Source organism: Phaenicophaeus curvirostris, chromosome 9 (assembly GCF_032191515.1).
Source record: "Phaenicophaeus curvirostris isolate KB17595 chromosome 9, BPBGC_Pcur_1.0, whole genome shotgun sequence".
NCBI lineage: Eukaryota > Metazoa > Chordata > Aves > Cuculiformes > Cuculidae > Phaenicophaeus > Phaenicophaeus curvirostris.
This window is the reverse complement of record NC_091400.1, coordinates 31,786,217-31,807,660: the sequence shown is the minus strand read 5'-3', so window position 1 is coordinate 31,807,660 and position 21,444 is coordinate 31,786,217. Positions and strand designations below refer to the sequence as shown.

At 48.7% G+C, this 21,444-nt stretch overlaps 1 protein-coding gene across 2 annotated transcripts; it reads right to left on the bottom strand.

Annotated features, from left to right (window-relative positions):
* Window positions 1–270: 270 nt before the first annotated feature.
* Window positions 271–19,643, bottom strand: DPYSL4 (dihydropyrimidinase like 4). 2 transcript variants are annotated; one of them, XM_069863383.1, is made up of 14 exons: window positions 19,394–19,643; window positions 15,394–15,482; window positions 14,586–14,770; window positions 13,620–13,784; window positions 12,128–12,189; window positions 11,957–12,037; window positions 9,507–9,575; window positions 9,278–9,398; window positions 8,413–8,569; window positions 7,487–7,628; window positions 6,211–6,381; window positions 4,847–5,026; window positions 2,561–2,732; window positions 271–1,292 (listed from the first exon to the last, which is right to left on the bottom strand). In XM_069863383.1, exons 1-14 carry the CDS (start codon window positions 19,634–19,636, stop codon window positions 1,201–1,203), a joined length of 1,929 nt encoding a protein of 642 aa, XP_069719484.1. In that variant the 5' UTR covers window positions 19,637–19,643; the 3' UTR covers window positions 271–1,200. The 2 variants fall into 2 exon arrangements, with proteins under 2 accessions (XP_069719484.1, XP_069719483.1); XM_069863382.1 differs by lacking the exon at window positions 19,394–19,643 and adding an exon at window positions 17,900–17,953 and having other exon boundaries at window positions 272–1,292.
* Between the last annotated feature and the right edge of the window lie 1,801 nt (window positions 19,644–21,444).

The following is a 21,444-nucleotide window of genomic DNA, read 5'->3' as shown; positions in this document are numbered from 1 at the left end:
AACCAAAAGTTTTCAGTGAGCAGGCCAGCTATGTGACACTGAATCTGATTGAGCAGCTCCTAGCAGGCATACCAGGTCTAAGTAGAAGGGTGGGATTCTCCATTATTCCTACACAGCTAATAATAAGCCTCTTTTCTTTGTCAAAAGGAAGTACCATAACCTGCAAAGTCATGTGACAAACCTACATGCATAAAAACCAAAAGGAAGAAAACACCAAAATCAACTAAGCTGGACGAACCACTTCTATTGTTTTATGATTTCCAACAAAGCTTTATTCAAAGCAAGGAACAGGAAATGAATGGTGATCCACTCTGTTAGAGGTACATGCATAGCTTCGTGGCATAGAGGTTCACCTTTACTGTACATACCTTTAAATATAATAAATGGGCTATAATAACCTTTATAAAAGAGTTTGTCGTATGCAACTGGCCTTCAAACGAGCCTTGCTATTGGTTTTAAGACTTATGCTTGGTTCTTGAAAAACTTTATAAATAATCTTTAAAAAAGAAGCCTACAGCCCACCAGCACATCCACTGCGGTGCCGGGTCCCAGGAGCAGCCGGCACCTGTCCTACCCCACCGGCACTGTGCCTGCTGCAGGGACAGACGGACACGCTGCCATCCTGAACAGGCTCACTGTCTCATGGGTACAGCGACGGTGACTCTGGAGCACAGCCAGGCTTGCACAGTGAGAAGGTGTAGAGATCTGCTCAGGGATGCTGCAAACAAGACGAGATGCAATTCATTGTATCAAAATCATACCAAGTCAGAAGTGCTTATCGGTTAAAAGTCCTTCAACTAGAAAGGGCAGTCATTGCTACTAGAAAGGAGCGTATTCCAGCCAAAATGCACCTCCATTTTCATTGTGGCCACGAGCCACCAGTAACACAGCTGAGCACGCTTCCAAGTGTACGCCTAGGTGCCCACATGCACAAGGGAAGGGCTTTCCAAGTAGCTAGTGAAGAAATACAGACTGGAAGAAATAGAGATGGGAGTGCTACCTCTCGGGAGAGTTACTCTATTTTCTACCTACGAGAAGAAGGGGCTGGGACAACTGAAGAATGCTTGATTTTCATTCCGAGCTTCACAGAGACCCACTGTCCCCTTTCCAGCTGGACCCGGCCCCAGCAGGACCCAAACATGTCCCAGCAGTGGCTGCGGTGGGGCCAGCCATGCCGGCACATCGGCAGCGTGGGGTCCATCAGGACAGCGAGGTGATATTGGACCGTCCGCCCGGCGGGGCCATGATTTTCTGAGCCGTGCGTCTGGCAATGTGGTCGTCTGCCTGTGACCCTAGGGAAGAGGAACAGGCACAGGGTGCGCTGTCAGCACAGTGTGGGAATCCCACTGCTTTAAATGCACAGATCATAAAACGTTTCCTTTGAGGGAAATGCTAACATTTTCACTACATATAATTATAGACACTATATTATTATTGTACAGTTTGGAATGACTTGAGTTGCCTGAAGGTCTTTATTTTTTTTTATTGCCTCTTTCTGGAAAACAATGTAAATGGCTTTCCTGTAGATAAACAGTTTCTATATAGTAAAAAGTGGGACCTTGAACATTTATTAAACAATATATCATTGAATCAAAGAATAGTTTGGGTTGGAAGGAATACTTAAAGCTTATCTAGCCCAATCGCCCTGCAATGAGCAGGGACATCTTCCACCAGAACAGGTTGCTCAGAGTCCCATCCAACCTGGCCTTGAACACCTCCTGGGATGGGGCATCCATTACCTCTCAGGGCAACCTGGGCCAGTGTTTTCACCATCCTCATTCTAAACAATTTCTTCCTCATATCCACTCTGAGCCTTAGCCTCTCTTAGTTTAAAAAACCATTACCCCTCATCTTATAGCTACAGGCCCTGCTAAAAAAGTTTGTCCCCATATTTCTTATAAAGCCACTTTAAATACTGCAAGGCCACATATGATCCATCTGATTGTAATCAGCTAATAAAACAAGACTAAGAAAGTTTTATTTTATGGCAGAGCATTGGATTTTCAAGGTCCCCAATAAAGCTGCTGGGCAGATTTCTGCAGGATGCTGAGCTGAGCAATGCTTAATCACTATCTTACACAGAGAGACCAAAGGAATTATCTCCCTAGTTCCTGAAAATTGAGACATTTGTTTCATCTCTACAAACCAGATTTCTCCTAACCCCTGACTCGTGGACAATGCAGTCAGTGCTTAAGTCCTGACCCCCCCATCAGCCACGGCAGCATCCCCACTGACCCAGGCAGGGCCATGGTGACACCGTCACCTTCAGCCTCAGCTTCCCATGGTTGCAGCCTCCACCCTCTGTAGAGTCTGTAATCGCAGCCACCCTGCAGCACCCCCTGCCACGTTCATCAATGCATTTACATAGATACAGTAACACGTTCTAGATATCCCTGTGCTGCATTTAATACAGCTGCTGCAACAGTAAGAATTGCTCTTTACTGAGCAAAAATTAAGTTTCTATTCCTCAGCTTTGCCCGGCTGCTCACACAAGCCTGGAACTTGGTGACACCCAGCCCCCTGCGCCTCCCCCACAATGTTCAGGGGACCCCTGCCCTACCAGACAAGCTGAATCCCGACTGATGAAGGTTGCGCACGGGGGCAGCCTGGGCTTTTCCCGCACAGGGTGCGATCCTGGACGCTGTAGTGGGAGCCACAGCTTTGGTGCTTGCAAGGACTTCATGAACTGGTCCGTCATACAGCCCTCTGGGGACGCCGTGGACTTCAGCCAGCTAAGAGGTGAGGAGTAAGCAGAGCTGTAAGGTGCGTATTTAAGGCAAGGTGAACAAGAACCAGACCTAAAATAGGGGTAAAGACTTGTCCTTCTGTTTGTGCTTAACCCCTTACTGAGTGCTCTTAGGGAAATTGCACCTCTGAACAGACCAGACCAGGTGCTTCCCCAAGGAGAGGGCAGCCCAGGCAGGATGGAGCAGATAGCAGCTCTTCCCACCCTAAAAGCCAAGCGGAGGATGCTGCCCAGCCCCACAGGAACAGCGCTGCCCTCCTAGCAAAGGCTCCAAGCCCCTGGGAAAAGGGGTTCTGAGAGGTGGCTGGGGGTTGCTCACCATGCGAGGGGCTGTGCTCCTCTCAGTGCAACATCTCATGGGCACATGCCCCAACCAGTCTTGCCCAGTGTGACCATCACACCCCCCTGCAAGAAGGATAAGCTCAGCCCTAGGTGCTCATGGCTGTTAGGAGAGCCAAAGCCCTAATGACTGCACTACCAGTGTTTCATCATGTCTTTCCTTCAGGCTGTTTCTCTTCCCAGGTGAAGCTGTGACAGCCACAAGGTCAGAAGGGACTTGGTTTTGAAGATTAAAAAGTGCCGAGTTTCAAATTAAAAATGCATGGTTATTGAGAAGTCTATAGCATTTTCTATAGAATTTTTTTCTTTTACATGACCTTTGCCTTCATCACCCTGCATATCTGGTGAAGAAAATACCCTGCTCAATGTTTTTCAGCCCTATTTTTGACTGTAGCTCTTGTTGAAAGCTCCAGTTAAATCAAGCATGGAGAGGTAGCAGGGACAGGTTGCTCAGTTGCTTGCAAAGTATCAAAAGCCCCTGCCTAAACACATTAACAGAAAAACCCCTCATCACCTGGGCTGATGCCCAGTTATCACCCCGCCAGAGCAGGGACTTCAGCTCACTGCGTTTAGCTAACATCACACTTCATTATAACAAATATAGCACAGGGTTTCTGCTTCCATAATGGACAGAGAGGCAGCTTGGCTGCTAACAAGGAGCCTCGGAATCCTCCGCCCCAGTTGATGGGACCAGCCGGCTTCCTTGCTGCTTGTCTGTGCATGAAAAAGCATGTAGGAAGTGCCAGGGTAAAGGAGGAGGCCACTGCCAGCACTGCGAAACAGAGCAGAGGTGGCTGCCACCGCTGGGCAGTGCCACGGAGGGAGAACCAGCCTCCCACAGGAATCTGGCAGGCTCCCATCCATCCCTGTCCTGCAGGGACCTAGCAGAGTATCATCTTCATGCTCATCCAAAAGGGATCTGGCAGGGTGCCACCCCCAACCCTATTCCACAAGGACATGGCAAGCTCCCCTCCATCCTCATCCTGCGGGGACTTGTAAGGGTCCCATCTCCATCCTGCAGGGACCTGGCAGGGTCCCGTGCCACCCGTATTCCAGAGGCAACTCCTGGAGGCACCTGCAGGCACCCAGAAGCCAGGGGTTCCTGCCACAGCATGGAAGTTGGGTTAACAAGTTGTGCTCTTTCTTCATTTACAACACATAACGAAAATGTCTACAATAATGCATGGGAAAAGGGGAGGAGGGCAGAGCTGTCAAGAAGCTTTTTATGTATTTGCACATCTTCGTATCTCCTAAAAAAGCTGTGTTGGCACATTGAAGGATTTATCTTATTGTATTTCCAGTAACTACTGAACACTGCATCCATTAGTCTTTGACAGATACAGAGCAGACACTGATAATACAATAACAAACTGTTCTAATAGAGGTAGGAGAGGAATTCCTCCCTTCTACCTCAATACAAAACCAAACATCAGATTTGCTAGAAGTCATATTTTTGCTTTATAACTTTGTAATAGGTAAATTATACTAATGATACTACTATTATTAGCAACAGTACTAACACAATCGTTAGTAACATAGTTACTAACATTGATAACATTGATTAATGTGCCAAGCCACACACCAAAGCAATTACAGGACAACAGTACAAGTTTCCAAGGCTTAAGAAGAAAAAATATTAATAATATTCTTCTTTCTGTTGCCTATTCCATGAGCAGGCTCATCATAGCAGCAATGGCAACACAATAATTCAGAAAGACTGCAATGAAAACATGTGATTATTGCAAATCAAAGTCTGCTTACTCTGTTTCTTGCTTTTATCCTTTTATAAACAAAATCAGGAAATGTCTTTCTAGGAATGAAGCGACCTGACCCCTGGGTGACAAACAGGTTTCCATCTTCAAGAACAACTTTTCCTCGACTTATGACCATGGTAGGAACACCGTGGCACTCTGTGCCTTCAAATATGTTGTACTCCACATTCTGGAAAGAACAAACCAAGGTATTTGAAGGGTTAAAAGTAAAGAAGAGAAGGTGATGGTCTAGCCAACTATACATACAATCCCATTGGTGCATTGCTACTTGTGCACAATTAGTTGTACTTAACTAACCCTTCACATTTCCAGTAATAAAAGTTCTTGTAATTGCATGAAGGAAAGCAAACTGCAATGGAGAAACTAAAACTTCACAAGAGTACTTGCCCAAAAGGCATGCAACACTCCTGGAGCAAACTAGACTTTTACTACACATGAACAATTAATTCTATCTAAGCCCCAGAAGAGCTCTGCTTAAGTTCTCCATCTGGGAAAAGAAGTTCTTCTCACTTCTTCCAAGTCACTTCAAGTCTTCTACTAAAACAGGTACAGAAAGTCAAGCCTGGTTTGTGGGAAATGATCAGTTGTGCCACTCGCTTCACATACTCCCATTACTATCACAAACTATACAGAAAATCACAAGGTTTAGAGTGAAAAAAATGCAGCATTATAAAAAAAAAATTAATTTTCTGGACTAAATGAAAACCTGTTTCTGCTTTTTAAAGGAAACACCTGAACTTTTTTAATCATAATGATTTAATGATAATTTTCTTAAATTAAAAACATTTTGGTAAAAAAAACCCATGGGTCAAAAATTTTTCTACATTAATATCGATCAGTTCTGTTGCCAACATCCCTTACAACACCTCAGTCCCCTCCATGGCTAAAATGCCATTGAGGTGCACCTGAATCTCTCACAAACGAGTCATTCCTGCAGATAAGCAGTGCCCGTGGATGACCAGAGCACACATAGGGATGGAGATCCATGGCTCTTGGGTAGGGAGGCTGATAAACTATTAATACAATTTAATATAATACTTAAAACAAGTTCAGCACTTACATTTTTCTAGCCCACAGCAAATACATGGATAGCAAAAGTTGTGTACCAGAGGCAGATTGTCTCGGAGTAGTCACTGCTGCTGACTTACAACCCTACCCTTCGCAGTAACCAAAGGACAATTTTATTTGCTTGTGTTTTTAAATCAAATGCAAGGTCCTTCATCATTTTATCTGCACAAAGAGCTTCTTCCTTGCTGAATGGCCTGATCTTTCCAATGTGAAAAAATACACTGCTTTAATGTTCTCTTCTGACTCCAAAAACAACTCGAGAAAATAATTAAAAAATTATTTTACCAGATTGTGGGTTTTTGCTGAGATAATTTTAGTAGCTTTAGGGTTCCACAAAACCAAGTCTGCATCAGAGCCCACAGCAATGCGGCCCTTCCTGGGATAGCAGTTGAAGATCTTGGCAGCATTGGTACTGGTCACCGCTACAAAATCATTCTCATCCATCTTCCCAGGGACCTAGGAAAGAGAAGGGAAGAAGGACGATCAAGAGAGACACGCTCTGCCCCCAGTAACACACAGTAGTCCTGTCCCCGTGGCCAGATCAGTGCTCTCCCACCCGCAGAAACAAGGTACCAGAAGAAGAAATTGCAGGATCCAACTGCATAACCACATGGTGCGAGGATCCACACTGCCATAGGGCTGCATTTCTGGGGACAAGGGAGACACAGGGGGCTAAGCCTCGTCCATGTGGGTTAAATAATACAATAGAGGCTTTGATTTTCCTGGACTCTGTGAAATTTAAGTTCTCTGAAAAGCAAGACCTTCACTGGTAGGCTCCAACTCTATACGGGTGTCTCATATTCACTAAAGATGGTTTAGAATACTTCAGTAAAGACTGGAAGTGAGAAAAGAGCACTAGTTATTATCCTTCTTTATAATCTTAAGATAAATTCTATTTATCTTTTGAACAAAACCTACCTCAGACAGAGACTTCATGGTGGCTTTGTTCCCTAGCTCCTGAAGACCACTCGGAGGTGTCTGCTCTGTGATATGCAGGCTAGAGGCTCCTGGGGATGCTTTTGGGGAGGGCAGAATGCACCAGTGGGCAGGGACACAGGACTCAATCCCCCTGGCCAGACGTTGACGTACCACTGCTCTGCCTTGGCCGCAGAGCTCTGCTGTCCCACAGACCCAGAGGTGCTGTGGGAACCCATCCGTGCAACGGGGCCAGGAGTGACCAGGCAGCTGGTACGTATGGCCATGGTCAACAAGTGACAGATGCCCTGTCCCCACCCACCTCCCCAGGTTTCCTGCCAGCCTCAGGGAAGAGGAACATCTCATCTTACCCTTAGGAAAATACACTGAAAAGACTTTTTCTTGTGACTGCGAGTGAGAGTGGGGAAGATGATCCCCGTACTAAAGCCTTTGAAGACACTTTGAAGGTGTATGAGTGTCACATTTTCTCTCATTAGCAAGTTCCTCTGAAGTACAAATCTAGACAATGTCACACCTCCTGGCTCATTTGAATTAACGAGGACATTGATATCACTTAGCAAAAGCACTGCTCACGTGCACCTGCTTCCACAGCTTCACAAGGAATCAGGGTTATTTTAGTACCTACCACACACTTTTCCCAAATTATTGACATCCGCTCCTCGATGCCGTTGGTTCCCTCAGGGATGAGGGTGAAGTTGTCCTTCCCTACTGCCTTCTGCGCGGTGGTGAAGGTGCAGTGAGCGCTGCCTGCAACCTGCAGGTCCCCGCTAGGGAAAGCACAGCAGAGGAAGTCAGAGGAGGCACCCGACGGCAGAAAAGAGCCCACATGGCACTAATGCCACCTCCCAAACAGCTTTCATGGCACTAACACCGCCTCCTCTGCCCTGTGATGCCTCTCCTCTCAGTGGGCGAAAGCCACCGTCACCTGGAAGACTGCGTGTGGCACCAATGGCTTGCAGGCTCCGTGCTCGGTCTGTTTGGTACAGATTGGTTTCACCAAGAAATACTGTAAGAGCAGGCAACTTATGATTCATAAATCCCAAAGAAAGTCTAGTTAAAAGACTAGTGCAGGACACATCTTCCCCGGTTCCATTTCTGAGGGTGCTGTGAGCTGTTTTTCACACAGAAGATCTGGTAACTATTACCTGACTTCATCATAATTTAGGCTCTTTTTGAAAGAGTAACCAGGCTCTTTGCTCAAAACCCCAAAGATTTATTCTTCTGATATGGAAAAGTGCAACAACTGATGGATTATTTTTCCTACTCTGATTATAATATCAAGGGGAAGGCTGAACTGCACGCCAGCTTTGCTGTGCTACTGCTCCCTAGGGTGCCCAGGTGTGGGTGAAGACTTGGGGTTACCTCAGAAACAGGGAGGATGTTACTCACCAGCAAAAGTTGGGGGAGCCACACCAGGGTGGTCAGGGGCTACGACCCCAGCCAACCCTTCTCTGCAGGCAATGCTGTTATTGTAAACAGCATTCAGATGGACGCAGGCGGGATGCAAACACAGCAGATCGGCACAGGCACCTGCCCTGACGCAGAACTCACCAGGACAAGAGGGTGGTGAGATGATCTGGTGTCGTGGGGTCTGGACTGATGGGGGGAGACGTGACGAAAGCTGCAGCTTTGGCCCAGTTTTTACTCCAGTAGTGTGACCCGTCAGTGCCCAGGCTGGCGGTAATGGGCTCTCCGAACACGACTGTGCCTGTGGAGCAACCCAATTAACGAGAGCAAACATGCTGCGTATCCCGCAGCCTCTTTTCACACAATGCAGATAAATACTGTTGCTAATGACAGCAGACAGTTTTATTTATCTTCAGTGTTCTCAGTATTTCAGCTTTTTAAATTCACGTTAATTCCTCAGATTCTCACATACAGCTGGGAAATGCTGTCAGAGAAAGTTCTGAACCCATCTATCTTCTCCTTGGATCAAATATACATTCATATCTACAAATCCTCATGCTTTCCTGTAAATCAAAGCAAGGTCTTTGGCAGAGTGTCCCGGTTGGGTGCAGAGGTCCACCTGTCCCTGAGCATGGCTTTCTACTCTTCCTCCCCGAGGAATTGCTTCCAGCTCTTCCCACCCTAGCCCCAGTTTGAAATCTAGAGCTTGCTCCAAATCCATTTTTCATTTAGCTCATGACAAATGCTTGCAAGTGAATTATTTCCCTTTTTTTTCCCAGCTGCCGAGATTCAGGTGTCAAAGTTTCTAGTGCATCTCCTCAAATCTTTCCAGCTCAGAGCAATTAGCTCTGGCACACGCTGTGAAGAAAAGCCAACACCAAGCTTTAGCACCCTTAAAACGTAAAAGAACTTGGGTGATAACGAGTTCTTAAAATCTGCAGCTAGAATGAAATCCCTGGACATACTTAAATAGGCAAAATTAGTGTGCAAATATGAACCAATGTCTTACCTTTTCTCTTTGCTTGAGCCAACACATCTGCTGCACCTCTGCTCATTATTTTGGTGATGTATAAGGGGCAGTTGGCTTGTTTTGCAATGGTGATGGCACGGTACACTGCCTCTGCTTCCACCTGCGGACACCAGATCACACGCAGAAAATGTCTCACGGCATCTCTGCTACAGCCTCACTGGCTGTTCTAAACCCCTAGGCTGTTCTGCTGAAGGGCTGCAGACATTACCTCCTCGGGGCGGCTGAGGACGTGCCCTTCTGGCCCGGTAATCCCAAGTTCCAGCAGCCTCTTTTGCTCCTAGGTGTACAAAGATGAATGAAAGAGCAGTCTTAGAATAATGGAATAGTTTGGGTTGGAAGGGACCTTAAAGATCATACGGTTCCAGTCCCCCTGCCATGGGCAGGGACGTGTCCCACCAGACCAGGCTGCTCAAAGCCCCATCCAACCTGGCCTTGAACACCTCCAGGGATCCACAGCTTCCCTGGGCAACCTGGGCCAGTGCCTCACCGCTCTCACTGTGAAGAAATTCCTCTTTATGCCTAGTAGGGGGTATGAACAGCCTATCCAAAGTAATGTGGAACACAAAACTCCTTTTCAGAAGTACCTGAAGGATAGTGGAAATTCCTGAATACAATGAGGTAATACCATTTGTAACTGTCACACTCCACAAACTGCTGCAGCTACTTCCTAGCATTTCTGGACTGGGCACTGCTGCATCCCAGCGGTACCATTGGATTCTCCCCTCTCTTCAAACTGAGCCTACTCTAAGGCCGCGCTAGATGTGATGTGTCGCTACAGGGAAGGAGCAGATCCCCACACCTGAGCTTCCCTGAAGCTGCTCCAAGAAGCCAGTGGAGGAAGAGGAGATGAGTGCAAGGCACATGAGACTGTCAGCAGGGCACAGCAAGTGCCACTTCTCCAGAGCTTTGCCCAGTAAGTCCCACAGCCACGGCCGTGTGCACTCCCCACCCCTGGTGCACTGCGCTATGCACCAGCAGGGACATGGGTCAGATGAAAGGCTGCTGCTGCTCACTCCCCATCAGTTCTGGGGAAAGGCAGCAGTGGGAGAAGAGGTTTTACACAGCTGCCAGCACAGCTGCCTGCCCTGAAGCTGAGCAGCCCTACCAGCTGCACCCACCTCCTCTTCCGCCTGGCTCCGTGGCTCCAGCAGCAGCAGATCCTCCAAAGACCGGCAGACTCCGTCCCCACTGCCACAGCCTCATGCCACATTGGGGATGAATCAAGTCCCCCCACAGGAACCCCATGTTAGCTGGGACCCCACAACAACGGGAGCTGGAATAAACCCTGGCTTGCATCCAGGTCACTCACATTGTCTTTGAAAGCAGATGCCCAGCACACACCCCACCCAGTTTCCTTTGCCTGATGTTTTACATCATGTAGTGCCTCCACTTAGCTGGCACTGGATGCAAAGACATTAATCAAAGCTACAGACCAGATCTCACGGGCTTTAAAGATCCTGCTCTGAAAGGATTTCTCCATCCGCTGTATTCCTGTTGCAGATATCCTCGAGTTTCTCCCCAGGGCTTGAGTGTCACGATGCTGGCTGCTCAAAGAAATACTTCTGAAGATACTGAACTGCTTGGGATCACATTGTGTTTGACAGCCAGCTGAACAACAGGTTTCTCAGATAAAATCCCAGGGAATTAGCCTTTATCCTGTTTGTCCAAATAAGCCTATTTGAAGGATCGGGATCCTGCTTTCATTTCAAACTCTTCTCCCACACTAGACTGAACACTTGCATCACCATAAGCTAAAAGGAACTGCAAGTCTAATTCTACCTTGCATCACTTGATTGCAATATCTAAGGTTTCCTTTTCTAAAGGTAAAAAGGAAAAATAATGAATACGAGCAAAGTTTGCAATACCAAGGGAACTCCTGAGTACCACTTTGGGAAATAAATATTGCCAAGTGCAATGTACATTATTTCAAAACATGCAAACCTCCTGATTTTCTCAAGTAGTCAGGACTTCTAAACAAGATTGATAACGTGATAAAGGATCACTTAGGGCAGTCAGTCATCCTTTAATAAGCTCCAAAGCATACTTGTTGGGAACACAGTCCTCGTAAAGATTTCTGTGATGACACTCAAGTGCGTGCAAGGAATTGTGAGAATGCTGCTGATTTTACCAGGAGCCCCTGATCCTCCTGCACATTCTTCCACCGGCATAGGCTGCCACCACACAGCCTCCTATCAGCCCTTCCCCTTCAAGGCTTGGGTAATCAGCTTATGCCTCCCTGGGGAATGGGGCCAGGACACAGAAGCGCTATTTTTCCATCCCCTTGGCTGCTGCAAGGCTCGGTGCCCACACACACGGACCAACCAGAAACTGCTCTGCTGCAACGCCACGAGCTCAACTCAGATTGGCTTTTGCTGGAGATCTGCGAGGTGAGTGACCAGGGTGATGCCCTGCTGATAGCAGACACAGAAGTTCTCTATGGTCCTCTCCCCAAAGCAACAAAATGTCACAGCAGGCTGCTCCTCCTTTTCTCATCTGGACTGATACCTACTGAATTTGTGGCACCAACCAAAGGCTGAAAGCCTGCTGGCACTGCTCCACCTTCCACTAACCACTATGACCTATATGTTAAAGCCAGCACTTTGCCTTAAATCAAAATCCTCAGTCAACCTTTAATTTAAAGGAATATAAATACCGTACCTCATCAATGATGTCTCCATTTTCAGCATGCACTTGGGCAATGGCCCCCAGGTCTCGAATAATGCAGAATATTTCATACATCTGCCAAGAGACAACGGGTTGCCCAACATCAGACAAATCACCGTTCCCACTTGGAGCACGGGCAATGATGTTCTTGGCTGGCCATATTACCTGGGCATCCGTGCACTGAAGTTTGTCTTTGTAAGCCATAAAAACCAGGAAAGAGTTCACACCTTGAAAAAAGAAAATGACACGTGTGTTTGTTGTCCCAGCTGAGAACTGGGCAACCTGGTACAGACTGAGCAGGGTCTGTTCAAACCATGGAGGAGAGCTGGGCAGGTTAGGGCAACACTGAAACCAAAGCAGCTGAGAGGCTGAAATGGGAACTGTCTCCCCAAGAAGTAAACCTCAAAGCTTAGGAGCCATGACAGACAATACACCCCTAGCTCTGGGTGCACCTGAACCAAAAAAAAAAAACAACCCCATTTCTGATGTTAGGTACTCCCCACAACTTGCTCCAAACACACAGAATCAAACCCATTGCTCCCAACCTGAGTTTTCCCTCCAGCAGTGGCTTCAATTTATGGTTTAACCCCAGCTTCTTTCTGGTAATTGTCTGTGAACTACTGTAGTAGTGCTTAGCCTAAATTTAAGAGTCTCACCTTTTTCTGTAATGTTAGAGCACTTATTTAGTGTGCTGCTATTTATCTCAAGAAATAGATGGGCAGGACTGTGCATACAGCACTGCACACAATCCTAATTTCTACTGTTTCTATCTAACACAAAGGATGATTTATGAAGCACTAAGTCAAAGCCAGAGAATTGTTACTGTATTTTATACGGACAGAGGCAACAACTAATCCCAAACTACGATCAAATTACAAATAAACTGTTTTTCATGGGAACATACATACAAAAAATACTCAGGATAAGCTTGGAAAAGCTACCTTACTTCAGCTGCTCTGCATTTTAATGGGGAACTCCCTGTAAATTTCTATGTTAATTGACCAATTAAGCCCTTGCCTGCAAGACTGCAAATTACACCAAAGTCATTTAGCTCTCCATTAGCATATCTGAAAACAAAATGTATTTTCAAATGTGAAAAGAAGCATTAACGAAATGCATTAATTCCTGCCACATGGCCTGCTTCCCAGTATACCGTGTCCAGCAGATACTTCAGGATGTTCAGGAATTAGAGGCACAAACAAAATCTGTATGGAAAATCTAAAGTTTAGTTTTATTCTGAGTCTCATCTTGAGCATTTTTATTTAAATCCTTTTCTGTACCGAGGTGCAGCCTGAACCAGGGTGCCCGATACCATTCCTTTAGTATGATGAAAAATGAAAAACCATTTTTCATGCCCAGGCTGTAAATTGCCCCAAGGTGAGAACACAAACCAAGATGTTACGGTACGAATCTGGTGCCAATATCTCAGTGCACACCTTTCTCCTAGAGGGCTAAGGGTGGGCAGGTCACACCTCAACAGCAAAGGAGTGCGGTCCCTCCCATCCATCCCATTTATCACGTAAGAGAAGCACAGCAGAGAAGCAGTAACTATCATCGCTTGCCCTACGGTGACTTATTTATGTGGCTGTACTGCAATAATTATGGGGGTTTGGGGTGAGGGGGGTCATTGCCAGAATACTGCACTTTCTGTCCTTACCTTTGTCCTTCACCAGGGCTTCCAGTTCCTCCTTCAGGCTTTCGTGCCAGCGAGGGATGTCGATGTGCAGGGAATAATCGCAGCAGGCCTGGCTGTCGGCGCTCCCACGCCACTGCTCGTAGGCAGCCAGGAGGCCGCTCCCCGCGTCCGGACAGACGTGGTCAACTGAGGAAACACTGCACAGCATCAGCGCACGTGCCAGGGAAAGGGCTACAGAAACACCCGGGCACTGCAGCAGCCACCAATATTCTCATGCAAGACTTTACTGCCGTGTGAAGGAGGCATGATAATACTAACTCATTTCTATAGCACTGATGAAAGAATTAATAAATTCCCAGATGCAGCGAGAACTTGGAGTTTGTTCCACTTATAAAGCTACTATTACCCCTTTCTTCACACAACATCTAAGAGAGGTAGGTGACCAAAGCATGTCCTTGCACAGCTGCCTTGGTCACCCACAGCCCCTCAGTCACTGCTCCCCTCCTTATCTTTGTTCCTATTCCCTGGCTATGAGATTGGTACAGAGCTATGCCAGCATTTGTTGGGACTGGTCCTTCAGTCACATACTAGGGACCAGAACAAGAACAAAACAGGAATTCAAAATTGTGTTACATTAACCCAGAAACAGAAGTCACGCTCACAGAGCTGAAAAACTCTTACAAAAACACAGCTGCAATGCTATTAAAAACATATTACGAGGTATTTAAAGTTTTCTTCGATTTTAGCCTCTTATGAGATGAAGTAGAAACAGCTAGATATTTTTCATATAAATGCGTAGCAACAGAATGAGGTTCAGAAAGGTACACAATGCATTTTAATTAGCTTTGAAACGCTTTGATTTCTACAGCAAAAATGAACAGTTCTCTGATACGAGTGTAAAAAAATCTCTCCAATGACAAAAGGCCCAGTGTATTTTGCTCATCAGTGTTCTACTTAGAAGTCTGTCTGAATGTTGCTCTCTCTTACTGATCATTGTGGTTCCTCCTGCCAGGGCTGCTTTTGTGCCTTGGTAGAAGTCATCAGCAGAGGTCATCCCCATCACAGGCATCTGCAGTCTGGTATGGACATCTATCCCCCCCGGTATCACGAGCTGGCCGTAGGCATCAATTGTCTTCACGTCATCAGGAATAATCAGGTTTTCTCCAATTTGTCTGAAAATTATATCAAGATCTGCTGTTAACTGGCAACAACTTTTAAGTGAAGATGCAAAATGAACTTCGAAGTACTGCTTAGGGTCATATATCCATGGGCACATACACATGCACTGCCCAGGCCTCCTCACACTGTAGGTCTAGGTTCTCTCTCAACGGGGAGAAGCAGCTCCACTTAGGGAGTGCACTGTGCCACAAGTGGAGCCGAGGTCTGCTGGAGAACCCTGTGGGGTCCCACCCTGCTGGCCCAGCAGCACCCATCCCACCTCCAGCATCCACCAGCAGCATCGGGACACATCAGGCCATTGCCGGAGAGACCTTGCTCAGAACAAAGAAGCTGCTGAGGTCTCAGTGCTGGACTCGGTGCTACTCCTCAAGTGCCTTTGCAGTGCTGAATCTGGCTCTGCACTCGTCTCCTGCACAACTGTCAGTACTTTATAAGTCTTCCCAGCTGCCGAAGTGCACTAATGTGTTTCTTTCTTGACACTATTCTAAAGCTGTCCTTGTTTTTCAAAAAGGGAACATATTTCCAAGAGAAAAAAGGATATAACGGAACCTTGTTCAAATTCCATGGCACTGTATCATGCTTAGATATCGCATTACCAAATAAATCTTTAACTTACTTTATTAAACCGTCTTCCACATAAATGTCTGCATAAAATGACTGATCGTCATTGACAATTTTTCCTCCTTTGATTAGAAGTTGGTCACTCTAATGGAGAAAAAAAATGCACTTTTTAAAGGATTACTTTATTTAGATGCTACTTTACTCATTCTAAGCTTTCATTGAATCTAGCACTTAATATTTTGCCCTTCAATCGTACAAGTTTAGTGACTATCCAAACTATTCTACACCAAATAGTTGGATATTAGGACAAATTTATTTGCTGAAAGAGTGGAGAAACATTGGAACAGGCTGCCCAGTGAAATACTCTGAGTTCGAATTTGACAGTGTTCAGAAAATGTGTAGACAGGTACTTCAGGACCTGGCATTGGGCTAGATAGTTGGACATGATGATCTTAGAGGTTTTTTCCAACATTAATGATTCTGTGTTTCTATGAAACCCCAGCTGGAAGTGCAGTACAAGCCTGGGACATGCAGCCAACACAGCCAAAATCAACAGCTCTGGATATCAGAACACCCTCCATTTCAAGTCTGAGCCGTGCATCTCTGAGTGGACCTGGCAGAAGAGAGTGTGCTCCAGCCTTTGCTGCTCCTGACCTGCCTTGCAGGAATCACCATCCTAAAGGCCCACCAGGAACTCCTTTAGAGCTGGTTCAGAGACTGTTTGAAGTTCACAGCAATTCTAAAAGGTTTGCAAGTCAACATCCTGCAGCTCAGCCATGTACCTGACTCCTCCATCAGCTCCAGTTACAGAGACTTTTAAGTGCATCTTATTAACCTAGTAATTTATTGACATTCATTAGTTTCCACAGTCTTGTGAGGCAGATAATGCCTCAAGGACTTTCCACACTTCAAAGCAAGACACTGGTACAGTTGTCAGATTTGCAGAATCTTTAACCAGAAAAATTAGAAAGCTGTGTTCGAAAACAGTATTTATGTAAATGTGGAACTGCAGCCTAATTTAAGAGGATTCCTTTCCTGCTCTCTGGTATTGCCAGAAAAATTATTACCAAGACTCAAACGGGCAACACAAAGCACATGGCCTCAGCACAAAAACAACTGAGGGATGCAAAAGCACATGGAGAGGACTTAAAACACAGCGTTCTGTGCTGATACTGAACAGCCTGGAAAACATGGTGGGGTCTTATTTTGAAGAACATCACTGGCATATTAAAAAGCTATTAAAGAATTGCATTGTGTTTTGAAAAGCACCGAGCCTTTTATTTCATCTTTGTTGTTTTCCCTTGTGCCATAAAATCAATCGAGAAAAGCTTCTGCGTTGCCTGCCCCACGGCCCCTCCCCTTGTGGGGCCCATCCTCACCCTCACCCCTTCCTCCATCCTCAGCCTCACGCCTTCCCCCATCTTTCTCCATCCTCATCCCTTCCCCAATTCTTCCCCCTCCTCACCCCTTCTCCCATCCACACCCTCACCCTTTCCCCCAACCTTCCTCATCCTCACCCCTTCTCCTATCCTCCTCCTGACCCCTTCCACCACCCTCACCCTATCCCCACCCTCCTCCTCACTCCTTACCCCTTCCTCCTCCTCACCCCTTCCAGACCCTCACCCCATTGCCATCCTATTTCTTCAGCCCATCCCTGTTCCCATCCTCTTCCTCACCCCATCCCCATCCTCTCCCTCACCCCATCCTCTTCCTCATCCTATCCCCGTCCCCATCCTCTTCCTCACCCTGTCCCCATCCTCATCCTCACCCTGTCCCCATCCTCACCCCTTCCAGACCCTCAACCCATTGCCATCCTCTTCCTCACCCTGTCCCCATCCTCTTCCTGACCCCATTGCCATCCCTTTCCTCATCCCCACCCCATCTCCATCCTCATCTCATCCCCATCCTCTTCCTCACCCCGACCCCATCCTCACCCCATCCCCATCCTCTTCCTCACCCCATCCTCATCCCATCCTCATCCTCTCCCTCACCCCGTCCCCATCCTCTCCCCGTCCCCGCACGCCCAGACCCGCCGCTCCCCAGGGGCTCACGCAGCGCCCGGCAGCCACGGGGCTGTTTTCAAGAGAACTCAGACATGAGCCAGCAAAACAAGGAGGAGGAGGAGGTGGGGGGAAGGCACCGCTATCTCGAGCTTTTCCCTCACTCGCTCCGAGAGGCGCCGGGAGCAGGGAATCCCTCCCTCCCACGCTCGAGCGGCGGCTCCGGGAGCTGCGAGCACCCAGACGCCGGGCAGGGAGCGAGGCGCTCGGATGCTTCCACCCTCCTCTACCCCGCTCTCCCTCTCCCGTCGCTAAAAAAAAGCAGCCGAACCAAAGTTGGAGGCGGCCGGGCAGCCCCGAGGCCGCGGTGAGGGTCGCGCCTTTGTCCCGAGCGGGCAGACAAAGCGCCCAACAAAGGCAGCGGCGGGGGCCGCTCCTCCCGCACCCCCCGGCTCTCTCGGCAGGGACCGCGCCGCCCCGCTCCCCCTCGGCGGGCAGAGCCCCGGGGCTGCGCTCCCACCCCCCCCGGGGACCGCCCCGCTCCGTCCCGCCGCCCCTCACCGCGATGCGGGGCGCGCTCTTCTTGCCCTGGTGCGACATCTCCGCGCCGCGCTCGCCTCTCCGCGCGAGGGACTGCGAGCGTGTTTGTGTGTGTGTGTGTGTGCGCGGCTCTGCGCGCGTCCCCGCCTGCGTGCGCGCCCCCGGCCGCGCCCCCGGGATGCGCACGGAGCCTGCCCGCGGGGAACGGAGAGGAACGGAGAGGAACGGAGTTCCCCGCGCCGCCCCGCGGGATGCGCAGCCCCCAGCCCGGTCCTGGGAGCCGGGAGAGTCACAAAATCACCAGGTTGGAAAGGACCCACTGGATCATCGAGTCCAACCGTTCCCATCAATCACTAACCCATGTCCCTCAGCACCTCGTCCACCCGTCCCTTAAACACCTCCAGGGAAGGTGACTCAACCACCTCCCTGGGCAGCCTCTGCCAGGGCCCAATGACCCTTTCTGTGAAAAATTTTTTCCTGATGTCCAGCCTAAATCTTCCCTGGTGGAGCTTGAGGCCATTCCCTCCTGTCCTGTCCCCTGTCACTTGGGAGAAGAGCCCAGCTCCCTCCTCTCCACAACCTCCTTTCAGGTAGTTGTAGAGAGCAATGAGGTCTCCCCTCAGCCTCCTCTTCTCCAGGCTAAACAACCCCAGCTCTCTCAGCCGCTCCTCTAAATCTTTTTTCTTAACACTCACCATTTCATAGGATCATAGAATCACCAGGTTGGAAAGGACCCACCGGATCATCGAGTCCAACCATTCCCATCAATCACTAACCCACGTCCCTCAGCACCTCATCCACCCGTCTTTTAAACACCTCTAGGGAAGGTGACTCAACCACAGCACGTATACAGTATTTTTTTGATTACAAGTAACCAGCCCTGCTGATATCCATTGGCAGCTTCAGCTTCCTTTCCCCTCAACCCGTGTTGAGTCCTAAGCACTTTCCAGCATCACTCTGCTGCTTCCACAAACAGCGGCATTTCCCCAGAACCAGCGAAGACTTCTTGCACTTTCCACTATGCACCACGGGGCATAGAAACTACCCCATCCCAGGACCGCAGTGGGAGAAGACTTGTTCTCCAGCCCCTTCACCAGCTCTGTCCCGTCCCTGGAGAAGCGGCCGCTGTCACCTGCGGGCTCTTCCCGGCCCCGTTCCCGGCCGTGGGGCTCCGCCGATGGGGTCTCCGGGAGGGACCCAGCAGGCGGCTCAGACCCGAGTTCCCAGGGGGAATCACAGACTCGCTAGGTCGGAAAAAAAACCTTTGAGATCATCAAGCCCAACCGGCCCCGTCCCCTGCTGAGCCACGTCCCTAAGCGCTTCATCTCCCCGTCCCTTTAACACCTCCAGGGACGGGGACTCAGCCGGGATGCTGACCCGCGCCTCCCCCGCATCCTCCTTTCGGGAAGTTGCAGGCAGTGATAAAGAAGGGATCTCCTTTTTCCAAGGGGAAAGGGCTCTTTTTCTCCAGGGAAACGTCCCGCACGGTCCCCCCCCCCGGCCCCGGCCCCGTACCTGCGCGCATCCCCCGGGCGGCTCCGGGGCGGTGGGTTTGGGGCCGGGCTCTGGGTCCCGGCGGTGCCCCCCGGCGGGTGTCGCGGTGCCGGAGGAGCTGAGAGAAGGGAAATCCAGCGTTTTGTTGTCGAAAGCGTCCTCCACGCTGCAGAACATCCCTCCGCGCTTCTGCCGCGGCCGCGGGCTGCCCGCGCCCAGCCCCGCGAAGCAGGCGGGCAGCGCCTCCTCCTGCCGCCCCGACATGGGCTCCGGGGGCTCCCGCAGCCTCCTCGCCCTGGGGAGAAGCGGCGAAGAGAGTGAAAAGCCGACGAACAGCCGCCTCCCCTCCTCCTTTCCCCGCCCGCCCCGCCCGGCTGTCCGTGCCCATCCACCCGTGGCATCTTCCCAGCCGGGAGAGCAGCCGCGCCCGCAGGGGTCACAGCTCCCCCCGCACTCCATTCGCTCCCGCAGGGGTCACGGCTCCCCCCGCAGCCCTCCCAGACCCGGGGATCCCCAGGAGGGCTCTGTTTTTCCCAAAGGGAAACGTCCCACGCTGTCCCATCCCGCCCGGCGCCCGCATCCCTGTCCCCTCGGTGGGTACCACTCGGACACGATCCCACCGACAATTCAGAGACGGGAAAATGAGAAAAGTTGATGTTCAGCTCAGCAGGAGGTAAGTTACATCGCTGTGGGTTTGCAAGAATATTTCTTATTCAAGTTCTAATCTTTTTTTTTTTTTTCCTTCCAAGTAGAACTTAAAAAAGCAGTTTAAAAAATTACTGGAGAAGAGAAGGCTCCAAGGAGACCTTAGAGCAACCTTCCAGTGCCTGAAGGAGCTACAAGAAAGCTGGAGAGGGACTGTTTACAAAGGCTTGGAGCGATAGGACAAGGGGCAATGGGTATAAACTGGAGACAGGCAGATTTAGACTAGACGTAAGGAGGAATTTCTTCGCAATGAGGGTGGTGAGGCACTGGCCCAGGTTTCTCAGAGAAGCTGTGGCTGCCCCATCCCTGGAGGTGTTCAAGGCCAGGTTGGATGGGGCTTTGAGCAGCCTGGTCTGGTGGGAGGTGTGCCTGCTCATGGCAAGAGGATTGGAACTGAATGATCTTGAAGGTCCCTTCCAACCAAAACTATTCTATGGTTAAATTACCAGGAAAGTTACTATAACTCATCAAAGACTCACTTTCAGAGACCTGGGAAAAGGACCAAACCAATTTATCTAATTTCAAGGTTTAAAACAGATCTTTTTATTAAAAGTTTACAATAATTTATGTATTTTACAAATGAATAGAAAGTCTCTTGATATATATCATATGAATCACAATACAAAAATATGTGTAAAATTCTGTAATTGATCAGTTCATTTTAGGCCTGTCAATTACTGCTTCAGCACTGAACCAAACATTACGTATTTAGGATATAGTCGTTAGGATTATATTAGAGGACACAAGTCACGGCACACTGGCCATAGGGGGGAAAAAAAAATCCATTTTCTCTGTTTTACATTTTGCATAAGTTTACAATAGTTCCTTTTTAGAAAATGTACAATACAGAAGTACAGGGTTTAATACACATATTCACAATATGATTTCCTGAGTCTAAACTAAATCCATTTCTGTGCTAACGCACGCTGCCCATCGCGAGGTGGTGGTGCCCTCTGGGATGCAAAGGGATTTGGCATCAGTCCCCCCAGAGGGACTCTCGGATGCGTTTTCACTTCACGGTCAGGAGTTTTGTTCACAAGCTGTGTAAGGCACTCAGGGAAACACTGAAGGCTACAGATATTACTAGAGGAAAATACTTTAAATAATAGCCACAGTCCTCCAACAGCTTGAACAAGAAGTACAGGCCTGAAATACGGCTGCCGACAAAAGAAGCTGCAATTCCAACGGATTTCAGTTTAGACGTGTAGCTGCGCGGATGCAGCCGCCAGCCCATACCACGGCTGCAGGACCCAGGCAGGGGGGGCCTCTGACCGCCTCAGTGCTCCTTCGGAGTTGGGAACGTGTGAGCGGACACGTCTACGCACGTCTCAGATCCTTGTAGGTGAAACGTAGCTATGGTGATCTAC